At 35.1% G+C, this 23,617-nt stretch overlaps 2 protein-coding genes across 2 annotated transcripts; one reads left to right on the forward strand and one right to left on the reverse strand.

Moving 5' to 3' along the window:
* Window positions 1–867: 867 nt before the first annotated feature.
* On the reverse strand, window positions 868–4,661 carry LOC136970082 (uncharacterized). Its single transcript, XM_067264455.1, has 4 exons — window positions 4,359–4,661; window positions 4,216–4,284; window positions 4,061–4,150; window positions 868–933 (listed from the first exon to the last, which is right to left on the reverse strand). Exons 1-4 carry the CDS (start codon window positions 4,629–4,631, stop codon window positions 868–870), a joined length of 498 nt encoding a protein of 165 aa, XP_067120556.1. The 5' UTR covers window positions 4,632–4,661.
* Window positions 4,662–6,475: 1,814 nt separating this feature from the next.
* Window positions 6,476–22,262, forward strand: LOC136970075 (PSME3-interacting protein). The gene is made up of 7 exons (XM_067264448.1): window positions 6,476–6,605; window positions 12,041–12,193; window positions 12,845–12,943; window positions 15,126–15,247; window positions 17,495–17,628; window positions 20,791–20,837; window positions 21,849–22,262. Exons 2-7 carry the CDS (start codon window positions 12,070–12,072, stop codon window positions 22,199–22,201), a joined length of 879 nt encoding a protein of 292 aa, XP_067120549.1. The 5' UTR covers window positions 6,476–6,605; window positions 12,041–12,069; the 3' UTR covers window positions 22,202–22,262.
* The last annotated feature ends 1,355 nt before the right edge of the window (window positions 22,263–23,617 follow it).

A 23,617-nucleotide genomic window follows, 5' to 3' on the forward strand; every position in this document is an offset into this window, starting at 1 on the left:
TGAGTGATCTGTATAACTGACACATCCCGTTTAATCTAGATTTAATATTTTTAAATAGCTGCAAAGTCTTGAAAAAATATAAATATGTGTGCGCTAACTCTGACTCAAACACAATATAAAATTTTAAGAAAATATTATTTTAACTTTCATAAATTATGATATTCTCTTAGTCTCAAGTGTGTACTTCTGTTCTCTATAATAACCATTAGACTTATAACCTATATTTAAGTCAAAAAGTAGCGTAACAATTTGCATAGCAGTAATAAATGTCACATAGTACTATTGAGGTTTCAGAAGGAATCGGAGATTTAAAAATAAAAGAGCCGAAGATAACTAGCTACTGTAGTAACTCTACCGAATCGATCAATGCACCTTTAACAGTGGATGAAGTGTAAAGAACACTAGCAATTTTGACCGGTTAATTGGCCACATTCAGATAAGGTCAATCAAATGCGGGATTTTTCTGTTCTATTGGCCACGTAAACGGGGATGAATATCATTTCGAGATGCTCCTACCGAGATGGAGTTCGATTTATATTAAAACTTATGCAGTTTTCAGAGATGGCCGCATAACTGAGGTAGCTATAAAGGTTTTACTGTAAGTGACCCATTAACCGGGTCAAAAATGTTAGTCTTCTTTAAACTTCACATGCTGTTCAAGGTGTATTGATTAATCAGAGGAGCCAGTGGCGGAGATTTTTGTATACTAACTACGCCATTTTTAAATATTTAGCTTGTTATTTAACAATTGAATTTTGAAATACTGTAGTCAATTCAGTAAGGGAAAATTGCAAGATACCCTTCAAAATACATATATTAATATACATATAGAAATTTACAGATTATCATCCTTTTGTTTTAATGTGTTCATTGACGGTTTGAAACTTTAATTTGTAGGACTGTCAAGAAGAATGTGGTAATTACTCCAAGCACCTGAAATGTAAAACAATAATGTAAGTTAAAAGGGAAAAGTATTTATTTAGAAATATTTACAGATAATCATTATTAAAATTGATTTTAAAAAACTAATTTACATTTTTCATTCATAAAATCATAATTTGATGATTTAAGATACTCTTGTTCTATAACAAAAGAAGAAATTCAATAAAGGGGTTAAAGGGCTGTTAACTGATTATCCTCATCATCATCATGTTACACCTGGATACCTCATAGCATTGCCGAGGTAAGACACAGGAAGAGAATATATACATTATTTCACATTATGAAATCACAAAATTGTTCATTGTTTAGATGTTGGAAATGACAGGTGCATAACACATAAAGCAATTGTAGAGCAAAACATAACTACAGATATATACAAAAAAAATCAGGCCTGTTTGGGAAGGTAAGGTGGTATTTGTATGTTTGAAGTAGTGGATTAGATTCTTTGTAGTGTTGTTCCTCTGTCTTGATTAAGCTATCCAGACTGCAGGGCCAGTTGTGGTCGTGTGGAAGGAGGAGCCTTGGGTGTTGTCAAATGTCTTCCAACATAGTGCACTCCAGTAGCATCATGCTCCATCTGGCATGTTGCACACTTCACAGTAGTTGAAGTCACAGTGATGGAATCAATTGAGATACTGCCACGGTTGTCCAGAACTGGGTCAGCTCACTCGTGATGTGTAGTACCAATGCTGGCGTGTACAACCAAAACAAAACCCCAGCATGTTATTTTAATCAATCTCTAGTTTATCCTTCAATAATATCAAACAGAAAAATTTTGTATACTTATAATTATTTTATATCAGTAAACTCTTTATTATAACTGAAGATTTTACATAAAGTTATGAGCAGTTGAAAAAAGCATGTCCGAGGTTTTTTTTATTTGGGTTGTAGTACCCACGAGAGGGCAAAGTTCGTGTGGAATGGAAGCATCCTCACATGCCTCCCAGTGGGCTTGCAAGCTTGCTGGTCCTGAACCTGATGCTTGAGAGTTGAGCTGGGGATGGCAAAATAGTTTGGCTGCGATGTGATTAAGTAGGCAGCTAGGTAAGCCAGCTGGTCTGTTATTTCATTCCCTTTCAGGCTGCCTCACCCATGCAATAGTAAATATGTCACTGCTATCTGCAGTTAGTATTGATGCCCACCATTGGCTGAGTGGATAGAACCACAGAGCACGTAGTTGGTCATGGGTTCACACCTCGCCAACAGGTCAGCCATGTGGAATTTTTCAGGTTTTTTTCATATTTGTAATATCTAAATGGGACCAGTTTCCCATAGCTTGTCTTCTAAGGAAGTATCTTTCCTCAGCAGATCACCCACAAATTGTGTTGCTATATACAAACAGAAAAAACTCATCAGCCATGGTCTCCAAAGTGGTCCCTTCAAAATACTGTAATTCAAAATGTTAATTTTGTAATTTAATTTAAATGTATGTATATTGTTTAAAATAAATAAATAAATTGATTTTTGACTATGCATGTGTGCAGGTGCATACACGCGCGCACATATTATAGGTACAGTACAACTTATAATTATTTTCGTCTTAGGGGTACGCAATCAAAAAAATTTGGCGATCACTGGTCTAAAGTGTTTGTTCATCTGTCTTGTGACTGTCAGCTCGGCACACATGGAAGCTTTGTTATTTGTAGAGCATTAGCTCTGTGACTCATGCAGCTTTGCTGGTGGCTGTTTGTAGATGACCTCCATATAAACTGCATGAAAGAGAGAATTTGCTGAGGGTGTTGTGAGGAAAAACATGAAAATGTGCTCAGTATCATGTTTGGCAGAGGGCATGTTGGATGAATGAATGGCCGATTGACCAAGGTGGCAGCCTACTGTTCTGGGGACATGGAATTAAATCTGGATAAGTCAAAAAATCCCAGGAAGTTTTTGGGAGTGATCCATCTGGATGTGTCTAGCCAAGTTTCTGCCACTCTGCTGCTCCGTCACGGGCTTGCTAAAAAAAAGTTATTTTGATGCAGAAAGAGTTAAAAATGAGGGAACACATTGCCTGTTAAAGAATTTTTAGTGCAGCTGGATAAATAGGCTTGGAATGGGCTATCATCGGCTTACTTTACCAGGCAATGCACCTGGAATTTCAGGTAATTCTATAAGAGTTTGACTGGTTTCAATTGCATGATGTTCTCTCGTTCATACATGTGCAGGTAGTTTTCACATCCATTTGCTCTGCTGCATCATTGTATTAAACTTTTCTATCCAAATTGGCGTACGATAATGTAAGGGATAACATTCAAATAGGAGCCAGTACTCCATATAGAGTCCTCCCGCAAAGCAACCCCTTAGCACACCTCACCTCGCCATGTGGAGCTTTGTGGGTTTTCTTCAAGTGCCTAACACCCAAATAGGGATGTTAGAGCACTTGAAGAAAACCCATAAAAAGTCTTCCTGAAAGGCAACCTGTCTGGTAGATTGACTGTCTGTCGCGTCGCTTTATACCAGGTGTTCCAAACTGGTGACCCGTTAAGGCTTCATATCCGGCCCACGGCCTTGATGATTTTTATTCTAAAAATCAATGTTTATAACACCTTGCATTGAATAAAACAAAAAAACTTCAAACATCTATTTACGTAAGTTGTAAAGGCCTGGCAACAAAAGGGCCTTATCTCCAATGTTATTAGTGTTTTGGTACATTGACAGATCCTGGGTCTGTGCACCAGAGAATAACTTTAGTGGCAACTGATGAGAGTAGTAAGACAATCCAAAATATAAATTTCCAAAAGAAATGCTTTAGATTATATATTTAATGTTTGAATAAAATATGGCGTAGTTCTTGGAGTGCAAATTCAGGACCTGTCAATGCAAAAAAATTTTATTCAGTTTCGACTTGGTATAGGGCAACCTAATATATGAAGAATCTGCCATTGAAAAGGTGCCTGGAAAGGAGGACTTTTACGGGAAAACTGGTCCCCATTTAGGAGTCTGACACACGGAAATTCTAGAAAATTCCGTACGACTAGCTGGTTGAGGCACGAACCCAGGACTAACCACCAATGTTCAGTGGTTTTGTACGATACAAGAAATTTCTATTTGGCATTTGCTCATTCGTGGTTTACGTGTAATTTTATAATAGAATACTAAAAGTTCTTTATAAATCACTTACATTCAATAAGGTCCCTCTCGTGATAGTGAACAAACCCTGGCAAGAAAAGCCGATAACTGGTCCATTTATTCTCTCCAACATAATACTTATCTATAAAAATCAGAAACATCGTGTAGAAAACGTTTGAATTCAATAATAAATAAAATTTTGGCTACCTTTCCTTGCATCAAAGCGGGTAAATCGCGGAACGCTAAGTTATTCAAGGCATCGAAGCAGCCATGAGCCTAGAAAGGAAAGATAAATACTTTGCATTTCATGTTATACGAAGAGAAAAAATGGTATTCTATTAATTATTTACCGAATTTGATAAGAAAGCAGCCGAAACGGCCATAAACAAGAAGTTACCCGATACCAGACACATCCACCATACAATAATTATTGTATCGTGCCTATCACTGTCCAACAAAATGAAATCGTAGATGCACGCACAGATATCTGGGATAACGGTGGCAAAATTTATAAAGATGAAACCTCCGAAACACGAATCGGCTTCTAATACTATGTCGCATAGTTGCTGATGGCGACTGTGTATGGAATACAGCATAGACATGGTAACGGGCCCTTCGCTCATTTCCGCTATAGTAGAATTTACTTCAGAGAATCCCTTTATTACAGTCAAGGATAAAAGAACGAAATAAATGAGAACCGAAGTAGCTATGCCAACAAGAAAGAAACATGGAATTAATAGACTAGTGTAAGTAAAATACATAATGGAAAGCCCGTTTCTTGCGCCATGATTTCTAAATTCGAAATGATGGTCGACAAAAATTATGCAAATGGTCATGCAGGATGACATCGCGAAAGGAAAGCACACGTATAATAACTGATGTTGAATGGAATAAATAAAACCCAAAGAAACATGCAAACTATCATCCATTTCTTTCCAATATTTCCGGATGGAGGTGAGAAACCGACGACGAGAAGAAGAGTTGAAAAGTGTGGCAATGAATGCGGAACGAAGGAGGAAAGAGATGCATAGAAACAAGTGAGTTGTGTTGATAGGGACCTTGATAAATTGTTGAAAGAAAGAAATAAAATTCGAATAAAAGAAAGGAAATAGTAAGGAACACGAGAAGAGAGAAAACCAGCAAGTAATCATCATGATCACACTGTACAAACGGTGAAGAAATGTAAATGAGTGATGGCTGGACATCTGCAAATCATCAGAGAGTCCAAAGAGGCATAACAGTTGGATAACGGGACGAAACAAGCAAACTACACACTGGAAGCATGTATCGGAGGATGTGGATGCCACAGAAGTAGTAGTAAATATAGGATTTCTATCGTCCACCATCTTTGTTAGGATATTTACTAATGATTAATTGATTAAATCGATCGATATTGGGTTTTCTTCGCTAATCGATAAAGTAAATCAACGTTAAACAGTATGTATTTTTAGAATTTTGTAAAGAAATACAAGAAAAATTGATAAATAGTTTTTCAGATTTTAGAACATGGCCTTGTATTCAGAAAATATTAAAACGAACTTTTGAAAAGCTATGTTTTAAAGCAGATTTGAAGAATTGCCGTAGCGTTACAGATGAATTTGAACAGGATTGCATTTACTCGAGGGCATAGGCGAGGTGGTCGTGATAAGATGAGGCCTCGCCTTCTTTTGGGCCTCATCTCTCTACCCATTACTAATAGTTTCCTTCTATATCGGTATCTATAATGCCTCCAAGGAAATTGAACCGCGGGCCTCAAAAGTGCGGGCAAGCGCAAAAGGGTTAATTTTATAAAGTATTTTGTTGTTCTGAAAAAATTAAAAAATCGGAGTTTTACTTCTTGTGAGAGGGCCGGAGTTAGGCGCACAATCAATATAATGTACCGAAGAATTACGATACAAATAGGTACTTTCGGCATAAATGTCTGAAACATGGCAGCCTGTCTGAAAGATCCGGAATGTTGCGTGCCATCTTTCATCCGCGTTGGCAAGAGAGGGCCTCTTTAATTAATTAAAAAGAGAGTTATAGAGACCCTCTCTCGCCAACGCGGATTCGGCTAGGGCATAATGAAAATAGTCAGCTGATGAACGATGGCACCCTACATACACTGCCGATTTCGAACGGTTAAGACGGCAGCCTGCCGCTCTGAGAAATCGGAATCAAATCCAGACGGGTCAAAAGGCCCCGTTCCCGTTTTATTGTGGGTTTGGCCTAACCCATAACGGGCTAGCTAAATAAGGTTTTTTAATGCAAAAAATTTAAACAAAACCTTCTTTAATTAACATTACGTCACGTTATTGATTACACGAAAGGCTCGAGACAATATATTTAAATTACATTTATATGATTTTAATTCATTAATTTAATGGTAGAAAATTAATTTACACAAATTAATTATTTAACTAACAATTAACGACTTGCGAGTTTTTAGAAATAAAAACAATTTCTCATAAAATCTCAGTAGGTGGCGCCACCCGTCACCACGATGGCTGCCCATGCCGAAACCGAGTAACTAATCCATTTCATTCAATCTGCATTTTATTATTTTTTCTCGAGATATTGCGTGGATTTTAATAGAATTTCATTCTCGAGACGTTATAGTAAGTTTGCCTAGTATCAAACGAAGACGGGAGATAATATTTTTATTTATTGACAATTATTTTAAGATATTTTATCTTTAAATGTCATGATGGTGTTTTATTTGAAAGTCATATGTTTTTATTTATTTCGTAGGTAGTCGTGCCGTTTACGTCAGTCGACATTGACCGCAAAATACAGAAATATATCAATCAAACTATATAAATATTTGTAATAAAGATTCAAAATTACTCTTTGAATTGGTTTATTTCTTATGACTTAAAGAATATTTTTATATCAATATTTAAAGACAGTTATAGGTATATTAGGTGTTTCTATATTATATATCTAGTTTTTAATAATACAAAAATTTACAGTGTCCACCGACGTAAACTGCAGGATTGCCGACGTTTTATTTGAAGAAATATATATATATTTAGGGATACTATAGATTGCACCCTATGGAATTTCGGGACTTTGAGTATATATTTGAACTCTGGACTGAGACGAGTTCAACGATACCCTACTTTTGGACCGGAGATGAAAAATAAAAAAGTTATACTTTTTTCGGCGATTGCACAATGATCGGGAGTCGCGTCGCTCTCTCCGCTAAGTCTATCGTGTGTTTAACAGGCAGTCTGGCAAGTTGGCCATATATACCTTCAACAGAGGCAGATGTTGATCCACGAGCACACTGATTATCTGCAGTTGGAGTTAAGCCTTTTTCACACACCCTTGCGCTCCTTGACCTCTGGGCCTAAGGCCCCTCGGCTGCCAACACACTCACTATCACTCGCGATTGGCTTACTATGTGCCACTTTTGTGGCTTGTCCAACAAACCTAACCTATCCCTCTAGGAGATGACTGTAGTCCGACGTCATGGTTTGTAGACTTTATTGCAAGATGGCGGTACTCGCAATTACGGTGCTGTCTGCATGATAGCATTAAAAAAGTATGACAACTTAAAAACTATGATGATTTTCTTATTTTTTGTCTCCGGTCCAAAAGTCTGGGTACCATTGAACTCGTCTCGGTCCCCTGAGTTCAAATATATACTCAAAATCCTGAAATTCTACAGAGTGCAATCTATAGTACACCCATACATTTATATATTATTAAGCAGTTAATTGATAATTGATTCATATTTACAATCTAATTTAACAGAAAGACTCATTAAAGAAAGAAAATTGTACGATAACCAACATAGAAAACATTTTTATACATGTATCTTCAAAGCAGGTATTCCATTGAAACAATTAATGTGATGATGATAATTTAATTGGAATTCTACGTAATTTTTTCCTTTTTTTTGGAACTCTCAAAAAGCAAATACTTAATAACGCAGCAAATGGTGTTAAAGTTATTGTAAAAAGTCGGTATTATATGTTGTTCGCACCCGATCGATATTCCCTCCGTCCGATCCGATTCTTATTCGGAAGCGGTCAGTTAGATTGGATCATTTGAATATAATAAATTATTAATTTATATTCCGTAGCTTATTTCTATTGTTTATAAGTGATGTATCAAATGTGTTTGTGGGCTAGATTTGCATGGGGATATAGTTCGAGCACCGCTATGAGAACTGCTGGATTTGTTGGGCTATAACAAGCCTACTAATTAGTTAACTAAACAATATAAATTAGCATAAAAATAGTTTGTTAGCCCACCATCTTGTATTAATATTGATAATTAGAATTTTGATTAAATTAAGTAATTTAGTAAATAATGGAAGAAACATTGACCTTGAGAGGAGCTTGAATTCTCATATGTACTGTGCAGATTGGGTTCGGACAGTTTAGTACAGTGGTTTCCAAAGTGGGTGCTACTGCTCCTGGGGGATGAAAAGAAGCAAGTGGGAGGCAGGGGGTACCTAAAGCTGAGTCTTTACCAAATAGTAGTCTTAGGCAAGGGTTTGAGTCACCGACGACTTTTCACTTTTCTCCATTAAAACAGGTAAGAAGAAACATTGCATTTAGTGGTTTCCAGATATGGAGAACAATGTATGGTGAGATTTATAGAAAAGCTTTTTTAAGAATATTTCCAAGTCTCACAAGAGAAAACTAGTTGCGGGCATTGGGTATAAGTTTATTGGGAATCATTTGCTGTAGACTATACCCCTAGGAGTAAAACAGTCAAAATAATCAACGATCTACACGTGACCCTTCTCCCAAAATCAGGCTGTCCGAAAGTTTGAAGCAAGTATATATATATTCAACAGAACCTTACAATATTAATGATCTTGAATAATGCATATCATAGGCTATTCATGCTATACTACTGTGTAAGAGATGTGTGAATAAGTTATGCTCTCTATGGATCACAGATTGAGGGAGTGGATTAATTTGTATTAAAATGTATAGTTTATTAAATGAATAATAAAAGCAGCTAGCAAGCCATTTACTATTGGGCTGACCATATGTGCCATTTGGAAAGGGACAGTACTGTTTTACACTGGGATGTCTGGGACAGTGTAAAACTCTGTCCCAACCATCCCATTGTTTTAGTAAAATTTTTGCTTTTGCCCTATTTTTTTGAAAAATCTAAAATGCTCTCCAGTTTGTTTATTAAACACATTTGTTTATTGAATTCTGAACTTTCAATTTGTTAGAAAATAGCGAGGGTGAGGCCGAAGTTTTAAACGCGTAAACGTATACGTTGGACCTTCAGCACCGCTTTTCTGTAAGCCTAGAAGTTTGACAATGGCGTTTGGAAAGTCAATGAAATCATGCTCGACATTCCAAAGGCCATTGCCAAACTTCTAGGCTTACAGGAAAGCAGTGCCGAACATCAGACGTACAAGTTTTTGCGTTTAAAACTTCAGCCTCAACCTTGCTAATGTTTGTGTTCATAAGGGTCATAAATTTGAATGGATACTGTCGAGGAAGATGCATTGATTGTAAGAAAGACAAAATAATTTCAAAGAATTTAAGAAACTTATTACATAAACAGAAATTGATAAAATTTGATTATTCAAGTAACAGGTGCTGGTAAAGACGATAGCCAAACACTTGGCTATTGAACTGCAATTTGAAATAATTTAGACCTGAGAATTCTCACCATCTGTCGTTCCTTAACCTCGAGAATGGAATTAGATAGATGAAAGCCGAGACCATATATAAAGAGATTAGGAGCAGGAGGTTCCAATTAACTATGTACGAACTGCTAGTTTTGACCAGAAGGCACACTATTTCAATTTAAAAATTTTCCTCCAAATGGAGTTAGATGACTGGCATGACTCTATTGCTAACAGAAAAGTACGACCAACGTACAGGGGCAAGCCACTACTAATTTGAGGCGGAGAGCATATATTTTAAATTAAAAAAATTATTAAAAATATGATTAAAAATTGCAGCCCGTTATTGTGATGATGTCATAATAAACAATTGCCCGTCGTCTTTACTATTACTGATTACTGTATATTTTGTTGGATCTTGAAACTGCTAATAATGCTCATCTATATTTTTTGAGAGAATTTTAATAAAAGTGGGGCTTTTATTTTGTCATCTGCAGCTCTTCCGTCCATTTTGGCATCGAGAAATTACGACTGGCTTATTCGTGATATAAAATAGAGGAAAGAATGACAATTTATGTTTAACTAACTAGATACTTACTGTTGTGGATAGGTAGCATGCATAATTAAAACTTGATTGAAACAAAACACTCATACTGATTAATATTAATGGTGCTCGTGAGTTAAACTCCCCGCATGTCACATTTCAATGTAGTATAGCTTCATTTTGTATCAGTCAAAAAAAGTATGCTGTTAACCAATTAACCAAATTAGTTTTGCCAAAATATTATAAATTTAAAAGAATACAACGTACTCTTCTTCGCTTAGAACAGCATTCCTCAAAGTGGGCGGTGAGTAAATCTAGAGAGCGCTGGAGGCAGGGTACTGAACAGTGACCAAAGGCAAAAGTTGGGGTCACTGACAGCCGTTTCTTTTCCTCTGTTAAACGGATAAGAGGAAACATTGCGTTTAATGGTTTTCAGATGTTGAGAACAATGTATGGTAAGGGCACAAAGTGTGAGATTCATAGAAAAGTTTTCCTAAGAATATTTCCAATCCTTTCTCACACTAGAGAAAATGGGTTAGGGGCGTTGGGTGTAACTTTACGGAACAAAGGGGGTGGTAGATCGGAAAAGTTTGGGAATCACTGACTTAGAACAATAACTCGCGTCTAAATCTTGTAGGCAAAACGTAGACGATGTTAATATCGCAACTCAATGAAACCTAAATATAAGGAAAATGACAAAACTATGCATTTGTTTATTAGTCCATGCGCCAAAATTAAACTTACAGATTGATTTGTAACATCTCCGTCGTGAATTTTTACACTCGACGCGACTTTATTTTATTACTCTTTTCTGAAAAAAATGCCAAGAATGTATTACGCTCGTTCCTGCAGAATACAAACATCATCATCTTCAATCATAGGTAGATTTAAAACAGTTAACAAATCATTTTCTTCAACCTCCAACCCTCGCTGAGATGATAAACTAATTTGCTTATCATGTAGCAGTGGGTTGTTATCAAAACGAATCATTTATTACTTTAAATTACTCTTATTGCAATTTGACTGTGTTGTTTATAAGCAATTCAACAGCATGTGTCACGACAATGCAGTGCAACATTGTAGCTGGGTATAATCCACAAACACCACCTTATTAAGGTTTTTTTTTTTTACTCACTTCCTTTTACTTGTATAATCAACTTCGTCGAACATACAATGCATTGCGAAATGTGCCACGAGAGCCGATTTAGTCGTATTTGATTCAAAAGTAAATTCTCCCATTTGAAGATTCGACAAACGTTCCGTCATTCCGGTTTTATGGTGAAGTCCTTCGGAGTAGGTTGAAAATGTTAGAAAGGTGATAATTTTGACAACTTCTGGACTAATTTTTGAGATTTCGTGTACTAATAAGTCGTCCAGTTAGAATTTGAAGAATTGTTAATGTATTTAATGAAATTTGCATAATAAATTTGCTTTTTTCTGAAGCAACACACTCACAAGAGGTACTCTTTTGTGTTGGGATGTATATTTTGAGCATTTTTTGCTTCTCGTCAGTCCAATTTCATAAGAAAAATAGCGTCTAGAGTGAAGAGCAGTACAATTTCTTAAGAAGTAGGTCCGAACTCTTTACTATAAGTCCGTCTCATTGTATTATTTTTTCAATTAATTATTCTAATATATTTTTTGTGTACTTTCATTTTACACAGTGGCGTAGTGAGGGGGGTGCAAGGGGGCGTATCATGCACCAGGCGCCACTCGCAGAGTGGCGCCCAAATGGTCTTCAAGACAAACTATGCATGTTTTGGAGGGGGGGTGCCAATAAAGTGTCGGGCGCCGGTTATGTTCACTACGCCACTGATTTTACACACAAAAATTTGTAACGTACAATTGAATTTTTTAAATGTATCTAAAATTCTGTTTTTAATTTGTATTTTTTTTTCTAGTTTTGAAACAGTATTTCAGACTCTGAATAATGACTTCCGACAACAGCGGTACATCCAAATTTAAATCGTTTGTTTCTGAAGCGGAACTCGAAGAAAGAAGAAAGAGACGTCAGGAAGAATGGGAGAAAGTGCGAAGTCCCGATCAACCTTTATGTGAGATTTTAATAACTTACGAATAAATTTTTAATTGTATATAATTCAATTTCCATAATTATGAAAATCGACAGCAGAGTTGTCTGTCAGAATTTTCATCCTTGGTCACCTAAAATGATTTTTTAAACTCAGAAATCTCGTCTGTGAAGTAAACCGACGTCTAGAATACGACATCCTTTAACTATTAAAAATTTATTATATGATTTAGATGCTCCTTCGCATTAATCGTACACCCACTAGTGGCCAAGTGGATAAAACCATCGAACAGTGGTGGTCGGGTCGTGGGTTTGCGCATCATCAATGGGCTGGCCATTTGGAGGTTTTTGGGTTTTCTTCATGTTAGTAACACTTAAATAGGAGCCATAGAAAGTTATTCCAGAAGGGCAGATTGCCACATACAACTGTCCAAAACAGTTTAACTACAGCATGCCTTTGCTAGTGGTCAGTAAAATAGTAATTTCCTGGTTTAGGCAACTGTAATTTCCCATATATTACCAAAACTATTTCTCTTCAAGTGATGATGATTATACATTTTTTATACTGTCTATGAAATTATATTGACTTACTTTAAAATAGTAGAATTAATTTTTTTTTTTTAATTTATTTAATTCAATTCGATATCAAATATTAAATTTTAAATATTGTCATCAGTATGTCCCGAAGAAGAATACGATCCTAAATCTTTATACGAACGCTTGCAAGAACAGAAAGACAAGAAACAAGCAGAATACGAAGAAGCGCATCGTTTAAGTAAGTTCATTTTTAATAGAAAATTAAGCAATTCTCCACAGTTCGTTAATATAAATTGAGAACTTTTAATTCGACAAAACGAATTATACTACCATTTTAAATTACCGTAATTACGTTAATAATTATCCCAGAACGTCGTAACATACATTAAAATATTGGAAAACCGTCTAACTTTCACATTTTCCATTACAATTTCTCAATGAAAGCACCTTGTGTCACATGCACACATCCAACTGATGCTCAAACTCTTCCTATGCTCTCTAAGGCATATCCATTGTCACTCCTCACACAGCAGCCACAATTCTGTGGCTCCCGCAGATTATTCACATTGCCAACATTGCAAACTGCAGAACGTAAGATACACTTTGTTGCAGAGTCACTGTTTTCATTTACAGTTCTTTCTAGAAGTATTAGAGATAACAAGGTATTCAAATGTAGATGGGAGACAAAACTTGGACAGTTACTCTATGTATTGGTGTACATTGCATACTTCTTGGATAATAATGAATGTAATTATGATAATTTAAAATGGAAGAATTCATTTTGGAAGATCCTGTTTATATAAACTGTACTTAGATAGATGTGCTTATCGAAAAACCAACTGGAAAACATTTTTGCAACTGCTAAGTTTAATTTTTCTGTCAAATTTATCATTTTATATTTTGTCAGGCCACCCTAGAAGCAAAAATAGTCTACAGGTTCCTTTCTCCCGATCTAAACCAATAAATGTTGCCTGCATTTCGCTCATGTACATTTTAAAAATTATTCGTTTTTCTATTACTGAACATTCAAAATTTAAGTACAGTAGAGCATTGATTATCCGACTCAATTGGGGACTCGGGTTGGTCGGATAACTGAAAAGTCGGATAACCGAAAAGTATGAAAAAATACATTATTAGTATAGTGTATTAGGCCCGGTTTAAATACTAACCTCCCTTTTATGGTTGAGCCAGTGTTGCCAGCTAAAACATGCAAAAATTTAACAAAAATAATATTAAAGTAGACAAGACATAACCAAATATTGTAGCGCCACGTCACTAGCGGACATTTGAATTTGCCGACTTAGAACGCGGTCGGTTAACCGATAAGTCGGTTAATCGGGGGTCAGATAATCGATGCTCTATTGTAATTATTAGATTGGAACTTTGAAGATGACTACTTTAGTTAGTCGAATTGTCATTTATTCCAATTTAAATTTTACGCCTTATTATTAATCTCTTGTTACTATGTAAGCAGCTCTCTTTTCACATTCATCATTACCATCATCTGAGTCGGAGGTTTTCCTCCATACAGTTCCACACCTCTCTTCAATAAGCCGTACGCTTCGGATTGGTATGCTTCTTACAATTAGCCCACTCTTTCAGGCCAGCTATCTACTCTCTGTGCAGTCTTCTCCATAATTTTTCCCATTATATCCACTCTTCCACAATGGTGAGAAGTAGTTATTCTGCCAAGTTGCATACAACATGACCACCAAACTTCCTTTTGTTCTTACACATTTCTGTTACTAGATATTGACTACTACCACAACTCATGACTGTCAAATTATGCTCTACAGTTACTCCTCACTTTACGACCTATCTGCTTAACGACCACTTGCACTTGTGACCAATCCAGTTTCGACCTGCAATTCGGGGAATCCCCTTTCTCAGCTTGATGGCGGATGGTGACATGCGCACTAAGCATACTATAATAGTCTTTTTATGAATAAATTTGAAGTTTGTTGCATAATTTGTATAATTTTAACAACGATACTATATTCCCGACACAAGCTCCTCGCTTATCGACCAGTTCGCTTAACGACGTAGTTGTCGGAACGGAACTCGGTCGTAAAGTGAGGAGTACCTGTATTTCCTTCTTTCCACATCTCACAACCGTACAGTAGGACCAGTCACACGTAATAAATCATTATCTTTAATTTCAAACATTTCATACATTTCGCTCATTAGCTCTTTAAGGCTCTAGAATGCCATCTCTGCCATTATAATTCTCGTCCCGACATCGTAGTACAATTGTCGGCGACGAGAAGAAGTAGAATACGAAGAATAAATTATTGTCCTCTGTTATAAATAGAAAATTTATGTAAACATTTTGAATAAGGTATGCTCGTTTATGTTCTTCACGTTTCTTATCTTTCTGTTTTATTAATCAAATATTAAATAATTTATTTTATTTTTAATAGAGAATCTGATAAGAGGACTCGACGACGACGAAGTGGCATTTCTCGAATTAGTAGATAAAACAAAAATGGAGATCGAATCCAAACGTTTAAAAGAAGATATGAAAGAAATTCAGGAGTATCGAATATCCTTTAAACAATTTATTGTAATTAATTTGTAAATATTTATAAACTTTTAACATCCAACCAAAAAAGTGTTGTTCGGTATCAAAGAGGCATTCGAATTGCGATGTTTGAGTCATAAATTATTCAAAATAAGAAATAGTGTGAGATTGGGGCTTTTCCAGGTTACTTGAGTGAGAAACCTCTAAATTCTATCCATTAAATCTAACTCAAGAGAGAGAGTTTACATATTTGAGTTAAGTATAATACCTCATTTTGGTTCCTTATTTTCTTCTGTATCTGGTGCAGCTTCCTGTATTTGGCAGGAAACTTTTTCGGTTCAAACACAAAGTTTCCCGAGAGTTCTGTTTTCCAAATTTCGACCGTCGGGCACTTGTGTTTTTCCTATTTATAGGATTCTGCCCGTCCAACGATTTGGTGCGATTCGAGTGGGGGTGAACAAGAACTTCCTTGTGGAGTCAATATCAAAATCAACATCTCTTTACAGAAACTTCCTTTTAAATCAAAAGAAAGTTCTTCTGTGACTCACGACTACAAACAAAAATAGTTCCCGTTTGTTAAATTTTAAGCAAAAGGTATTGGTCCCTAAATTTTCACAATAGTATTGTCACGTAGAAAATATAAAAGCCGCAATTACAATAGAAACTTTGTTCTATCTGATAAATTTTTCTTTAATTCATTAATTACTGACACGAACAGTTCCACTGTTATTTAAATTTGTTAGAATATAGATTGTTTTTCAGTTTAAAAGCCAGATTAAAATACGTTTAGACAGAATAAACATTATTGGAACTTTACATTGCTGAGTAAGGTCTGTAATGTTTATTTGGCTTGTGCAGTTTATTTCACTGGAAAGCTGTTAAAATGCTTGTGTTTAAACTTTTTATATGGTGGATCTGATACCGGAATGGTGAATTTGAAAAATGTTTATCTTAATAAAAGTATTTTGGTTTCTATGAAGTATTAAGTAATTTGTTTTCCTGTTAGTTTTGGGTAACATATAGTAGTAATCAAAGTGATAATGACAACGCAAACATTCAGCTATCAAATTTAGATATAAACTCTGTTGCATTATAAAAAACAGTAAGCAGCAACATAATTTGACAATTCTTCCATTGAATTACAAAATTGCATCACAACATATTTGCACAGTTAAATAATTAGCGAGGTTAAGGCCGAAGTTTTAAACGCGAAAACGTGTATGTCGGACGTTCGGCGCCACTTTCCCGTAAGCCTAGAAGTTTGACAGTGGCATTTGGAATGTCGAGCATGATTCCACCGACTTTCCAAATGCCATTGTCAAACTTCTAGGCTTACAGGAAAGCGGCGCCGAACGTCCGACGTACACGTTTTCGCGTTTAAAATTTCGGCCTCAACCTCGCTATTATTAAAAATTTTTAATGCCTAAAACTGTGAAGTATTTACTCTATTTAACTGCTAGTTTGCATACTTCTTTTGCAAAATAAGCTGGGGGACTCAGACTTTGGTGCTGTTCCTCTATATACTGTATATAATACCGCTCCAATAGAGGATGAGTCTCTCATATTTCTGATAAGCAATATATATGGCTATTTCCTAAAGAATTCTTAAAAATAAAATAGTTATTTTATGTATTTTTTGATAAAATTAATATGTTAAAATATTCTGATTTATATTAATAAAAATAACATAATTTTTCGGGGTTTTCTCGTTGCCGAGGATCTCTTCGATCAAAAACTTCCTTTAATCTTAGCTGCCGTTTACGAATATTTGTACATCTTTATCACTTAGTGTGAATCCATTGGCATATCTATGGTTTAATATGGCAGTCCACAATAAGCGATAAGAAGAAAGGTACATAAGAGGACTCTGCTGTGTTCCTTTCTCCTTATCACTCACTTAAATAGAGGAAGGACTTAAAATGGAGGGAGAATATCCTCTCTCTCCATTTTATCTTTAGTCAACTTTCTTCTACTCTATTTCTAAATAAACAAACTTTTTATTCTTCTCATCCTCATCCTCATCACATAAATTTGTTTATTATTATTTATACAAAAGACAAGACTATGTCCAATAAGTAAAATAATCCACCGTTCCCATAGAACGAAAGGAAAATATCCATTTAAAAACAGTAAAATTTTAAAATTAAAATAATACAATTTATTATTATTTAATGTGTACTTGTTATTAAACAAAGCCAATAAATAATTAATTATAAAGTAAAATGTTAAAAAAACGTTACATTTGACGTATTCCTAAACCGTGCGTACAAAGCCGTAGCCAGTTTATCGGACGAAGCCGAAAGTACAAAGTTAAAAGAGATTAAGAAGTTAGTCAGTGGCCAGAGTAGTTCTGGATCTTCAAAAAGACAAACGGATCTTTCGAAAGCCATAAAAAGAAAAAGGTAATTTTATATATTAAAATATATATATATATGTGTGTGTGTGTATAAATATGTAATCATAAGGGCCATCCATTACTTAATAAACAGTTTTTGAGGCACATTGTGTACAACAATGCACTCTTTGCAATTCCCTGTCTTCTCTTAAACTGTACGTGTAATTAATTAAGTTCTAAACAATATATAAATGAACATTTCCTTTGAGTTATGCAAATACACTATAAACTACATTTCGTTAATAATTAATTAATGCCAAACAATTGTCGGATTATGTTAGGCTCTAGTAATGCTACTAAATATTAAGTAATTTGGTCTAGAGGTAGGCATTAGATGCCATCGCTCAATAAATTTAATTATAATCATTAAATTTGTCAAGAGTTGCAAGTTTGGTCCTATTTCGGGCCTATTCTTTTCTACAAAAAACCTAAATTAATTATTTAGTTTAATAAGAGATGACACGTAATGCCTATCTCTACATCAGTTACTTAATAATTAGGGTGTTTGGCATTTGGCGTTAAACTAAAAATCGGGTTATTGAATGTTTATATCTGAATTAATAAATTATTTCTAGCATAATGTTGAAGCTTTTCATTTTAGTCTACACTCTTTAATATTTTAGAGATTAAATCTGTTAAAATACGTAACCATTTAATACAATCGAAGTTAACATACGAGGTGGCGAAAAAAGTCTTTTACTAGTCGATTATTTTGTAAATAAATACTGCAACTAACTTTTTAGTGTATATCGAGTCGAGCAAGCATGTCGTCGCTTCGGATTTATGTCGTGTCTCGAAGTCTGTTTATCGGACGGCATCGTTGACAACTGTCGGTTTGCTTGACAGAAGTGCTAAACGATTCAAAGAGTCGTTTCTGTTAAGGTGGAAAAACTGTAAGACGAGAGGACAAGAAAATGCCTTAACAAATTGTTTCGGTTGAGCAAAAACTGACTTGCTTTTGTGCACCGACCAATGTCGATGTCTATATCAATTATAGATTTGTCGAATGTTCTGTTGAGTACTTACTCTAAACTTGTAGTGATTTGCTGACACTCAAATAGATATTTATCATTTTTAATATTGGGGAAAATAATTGTAATCTTGATATTTTTGCTTTTTATATTTGGTTAATTATGAACTGTCTGTATGATCTGTATGCACTGTCTGACTTAAGTTTACATATTCAATAAATTAGCTTCTTCTTGCTTATTCTGCCAAGAGTCAGATTGACAAGTTCTCTTAAAATACATAATTATTTATATCTTCTTGCAGTTCTTAAAAGTGTTTTTGAGTGGAAAACAATCCATTAAGTGAATAGTTTCTCGTTAACTGTTGTTACCCACTGGTGGTCGAGTGGATGAAACTTCCAAACACTGGTAGTTTGTGGGTTTGTGCCTTGCTAATGGGGCACCCTCTTAGAGTTTTATGGGTCGTTGTGTCTGTAACGCCTAAATAGGTATGGATTTCCCATAAAAGTCCTCCCAAGAGGCATTCCTCTTGGCAGATTGTCGTGTTGCCGTAACCAAACAAGCCGAATTAAACCAATTAATCATTGTTTAATTGAGATTTTATTGTGTACGCATTATGTATCTATATCTACAATATAAGAATATTAGATTATGAACATGTTTAGCAAAAGTTAATGATCCAGGAACAGCACAGAGTTGAAAATCGTAGCATCTAGTGATGCAGTGACGTTCGTCCTCTAGTGACGTGAGTGCCGAAGCACAGCTGCGGATCCACACTTTGGCCACATTTATTCTAATAAATTACCATAATTATTGCCAACCAAATTATTAGAATAGGGGTAATTTATTAGAATAGATTAGGTTAGGTTAGAATGTGTGTCCCCGCTGTTTCAGAGACGAGCCGCCACGTTCGCTACCATAGGTAACATTAACCTATTTTTATAATGCTCAGTTGTATTTTAATTTTTACCCGATACTTTCGTGTTGTCATTTAAATTCCGTATTTTATAAAATTCAGAGGGATGTCCTTAATGTCTACTTGACTTCTGACAAACTTTGATTCATTCAACCAATCGCATTCTAACTCATCTTGTGTACTATGCAAATAACATTTTGCTTTGATTAGTCTTTGTTTTGTTCTTTCACAGTGGTTTGTACGACAGTGTGAATCTGACTTTACTTGTTAATGTGTATCTTTCATTAGAATTTCTGAAATTAGACTGTAAAACATGTATAATTAACTGAATTTTGAATTATTGTTTGCTTAGAATTTACTAGTTTGGCATCTCTGATGGTTTAGGACAACATTTCGGGACTGTGATTCAAATCTGACACCTGTCAATTTGCACAATTGCCGTTTATCCGGCCGGCCATGCAGTGTTGCTAAGCTATAAAACGTTGCCTCAAATTATCCGTAATCTGATAATTATCTGCAAATTAGAAATAATACGGGGCCCCGTATTCTTTACATCTGCCCCAGCTTGTTTATTGTGGTTGTTGCCAATTGATACAGTGACTATATAGGTGCAGATATTATCGTATTACTATTTTTCCCCTGAAGATGGGTATTCACACGAGCAATTTCACTGTACTGGCCAGCATATGATCGGATCTCCACGTAAATCATACTCTTGATATCCACTAGGTATCATTTGTATGCCGTCCGACAGAAAAAAGGAGACTAAATCAAAGATGGACGATGACGACATGACCATCTTTGTGACATACCTGTTCCTTATTTTAAAAATATAAAGAAAATATGAAAAATTATTAATAAATCAATTTTATCTTTATACTTTCCATACCATTTATCAAAAAATCTAAAGAAAATTGTAAATTTCTATTAATTTCTGAGTTGCCGTGTTTGCCCACTAAGCCATTTTGTAGAAAATGACATCAAATTGTTTAATGTTTATTCTTTGCCAATTGGTTGTCTCCGATTTGTGCTCGAGCATCTAAATTACGCACAACTACACAATTTAGACACTTGTTTATCTAGACTGTACACAGTGAAATTGTTCGTGCGGATACTCTGCTTAAGCTTCGCCGGTATAGAAAATCTGCCACTCTAGCACAGAGCTCGACAGATTAGTAAGGTTCGACCCATATTTCGCGAGAAAATGTTCACTTTTATATGCTGTTATACTGGATTTTCTAAAAGATTATTATTAAAAATTTAATAATTGATCCTTTATTTTCAGCACCGAGAACGCTTCCCTAGCAAAAAAATTAAAGACGGACGAAACAGGTACGGAATACTTCCTTATTCATTCCATGCTTCATGTAGAGGTCGTTCCGTGCTCAGACGTATCCACAAACATGAAAGTTTGTTAAATAATAATAGTTAATCAGGTTCTTTTTTTGGACTAAATTTTAATTAAATCATATAGCTTGTTATCCCCCATTGACCTAGAGTTTAACTGTCGTTTGGCATTATAAAGAGTTTATTTAAACTCTTTATAATGCCAAACGACAGTTAAACTTTGCATCAAAGTTACAGAAAAAATAAAGGGCCTAGAGTTCTGATCCAAGATAGCCGATTTACTTCACGACTATCTCTGTGGCAAAATGCATAAAGTCACGCCGGTTGCGTAAACAGATCTTACGCGAAAATTATTGTATACAGAAATGAAATTTGAGAATGTTGTCTGCAATAGAAGTATCTTTAAACCGGTACCAATACCGAAATACAATTAATAGAGATTCTCACGTCTTCCGATTTAATGTATTTTTTCACCGGTTCCTTCAAATCTTCGTAAACCGTTAACAACAGTATTAACATCACCGCATTTAGCATAGGTTTAAGAGTCGGTCGTTCAGTGATTTAGAGACGTAATATATAATAAAATTGCCGACCGGTTTCTAAATAGTGTAGAGTCGTTATATAGAGAAGAGAGAATTGCCAGAAAGTTGGTATGAGTATTTTCTGTGTATTAATCCACAAACAGAAATAAATTAAAGTTGTGTGTGTTTATCTTTGGTTGTTTCAGGAAAAATTGCAATGTGTCTGCAGCACACACAGGATATTTCACATTTTCTAAAGAAATTCTTTGAAATAGTACATTTAGGCAAAAAAACAGTGTGGGTTACACAAACTGATTAATTTTGTGGATAACTCAGTGTTATCTGTGTTTATCTGCTCTATCCATTTTGTTAACTGAATCTTTAATGTAATGTTCAGGTTTTAAATTTAGAGAATGACTTTGTACAGTATTTTATGATAAATTAAATTGTCCAAACTAAGTTATTGTATTTTTAGAGCAAAAAGACGAAAAAGACGTTACTCCAGAGCAAACTACAAGTAGCACAAAAGACGCGGACGATTCTACGGTAGAAGACGCCACGGAAAGTTCGTTTAATACTAGAAATGAAGAAAACGCAGAGGAATCGGTAGCTTCCAAACCGAATAACGGATACAATACCAAACCGACCGAACAGTACACGATCACGTCCAGTTTACGGAGCATCGGAATTCTGCCGGGTCTGGGCGCGTATTCGGATTCGAGCGACTCCGACAAATCGTCCAGCAGCGACATCGATCAGGACAACGTCTGTTACGATCTCGTCGGCCGCCGTTTACTCCGAAGTTCGAGATCGCACAATCACTCTTAATTCTATATAGCGTTTACAATGTAAACAAGTCTCGATAGTAAATTAAACATTTTAAAAAATATACCGTTTCGTGATTTTCAAACATTATGCTACGTAAGTTATTTCCATTTTGTTTTTGTAGTTTTGGATTTAAATTTTACTATTATTTTTATTTAAGACAGTTCTAGAGAATAAAAATGAGTTGAACAGTAAGATGATAAATGAGTGATTACACAATAGAATGTCGCATGTTTAAGTCGATTGTCACCATAAATAATTGCTCATTGTCACGATGACACTGCAATTTTTAAGTATCTTTTAATTTAAAAAAATCACGGCTTCCGGTGCAGACCAGAAGTTTATAGAGTTAAATCGGGGTCTCCAACCCTAGCTTTCCATATCTGGTCTACATTTTATCATGTATGATGTACAAAGTTAAGACACTGTTAAAATTTTTAATTGAAATCGTGTGACTTCTGGTCTAGCCAGGAGTTTATATATTTATTTGGGATCTCTGGTCTCTAAGCTTTTCATATCCGGTCGATTTTTGTCTAACTCCGTTCTCGAGACGAAGAAAGACCGACGACAGTGGGAATTTATAGATCTGCAATTTGAAAATTTCAGCCCAGTTACACAAAACTGAATAACTACAGTTAAAAATAATTACAAACTACAGATCTACATTCTTATTCTATGTGCACATAAATACATAGCATCCGTGGTATTCCTTATCTTTATCGTGATGATTATGGACGGATGTTTGTTTACCTTGTTTGGAGCTTAACTCCTTGTCGAAAATTTCTGAAATTTTGCAGGGAGGTTTGTTTATTAGGGGGATTGATGCTATTAACCTTTGGTGATTAAAGGTTGAGAGGGTGGGGAGATAAAGGGGGTCACGTGTATCTTGAGCAGGGTCAGATTTAATTTACTCGTTATTAGAATTTACAATTTTTTATAGAACTCGGCTCTACCTTCAAAATTAAGCTTCTTGCCATTTTTAACTATGATAACATATATAGAATGAATCAGGAACAAGTCACTCAACTTTCCCCGCTACATTTAAAATTTTGGTAGTACCATCTGCTATTTCCACATATTTGGCAATATACGATGAAGATCATCAGTGCATTAATTATGTAAGTTAATTCCATTTTGCTTTTATAGTTCTGGATTTAAATTTTACTATTATTTTATTTAAGACAACAAAGGATTACAATAATTGTTTTCCAGAACTAACGTAGTCCTTTTGGACGATGCATGCCTCGTCCAAAAGGACTATATGTAATGTTAGCCAAGTATTCACAGGAGCAATTTCACCATGCAATTTAAATGCTTTTAGCACTTAAAAATTTGAAAGAAATGATATATTTGCTTAAAATTTTGTGACATGTTATACTTTGGTTTATACCAATCAATCTGAAACAATACAAAATCTAA

This window comes from Centruroides vittatus, unplaced genomic scaffold, assembly GCF_030686945.1.
Source record: "Centruroides vittatus isolate TY-2023 unplaced genomic scaffold, ASM3068694v2 contig_1891, whole genome shotgun sequence".
NCBI lineage: Eukaryota > Metazoa > Arthropoda > Arachnida > Scorpiones > Buthidae > Centruroides > Centruroides vittatus.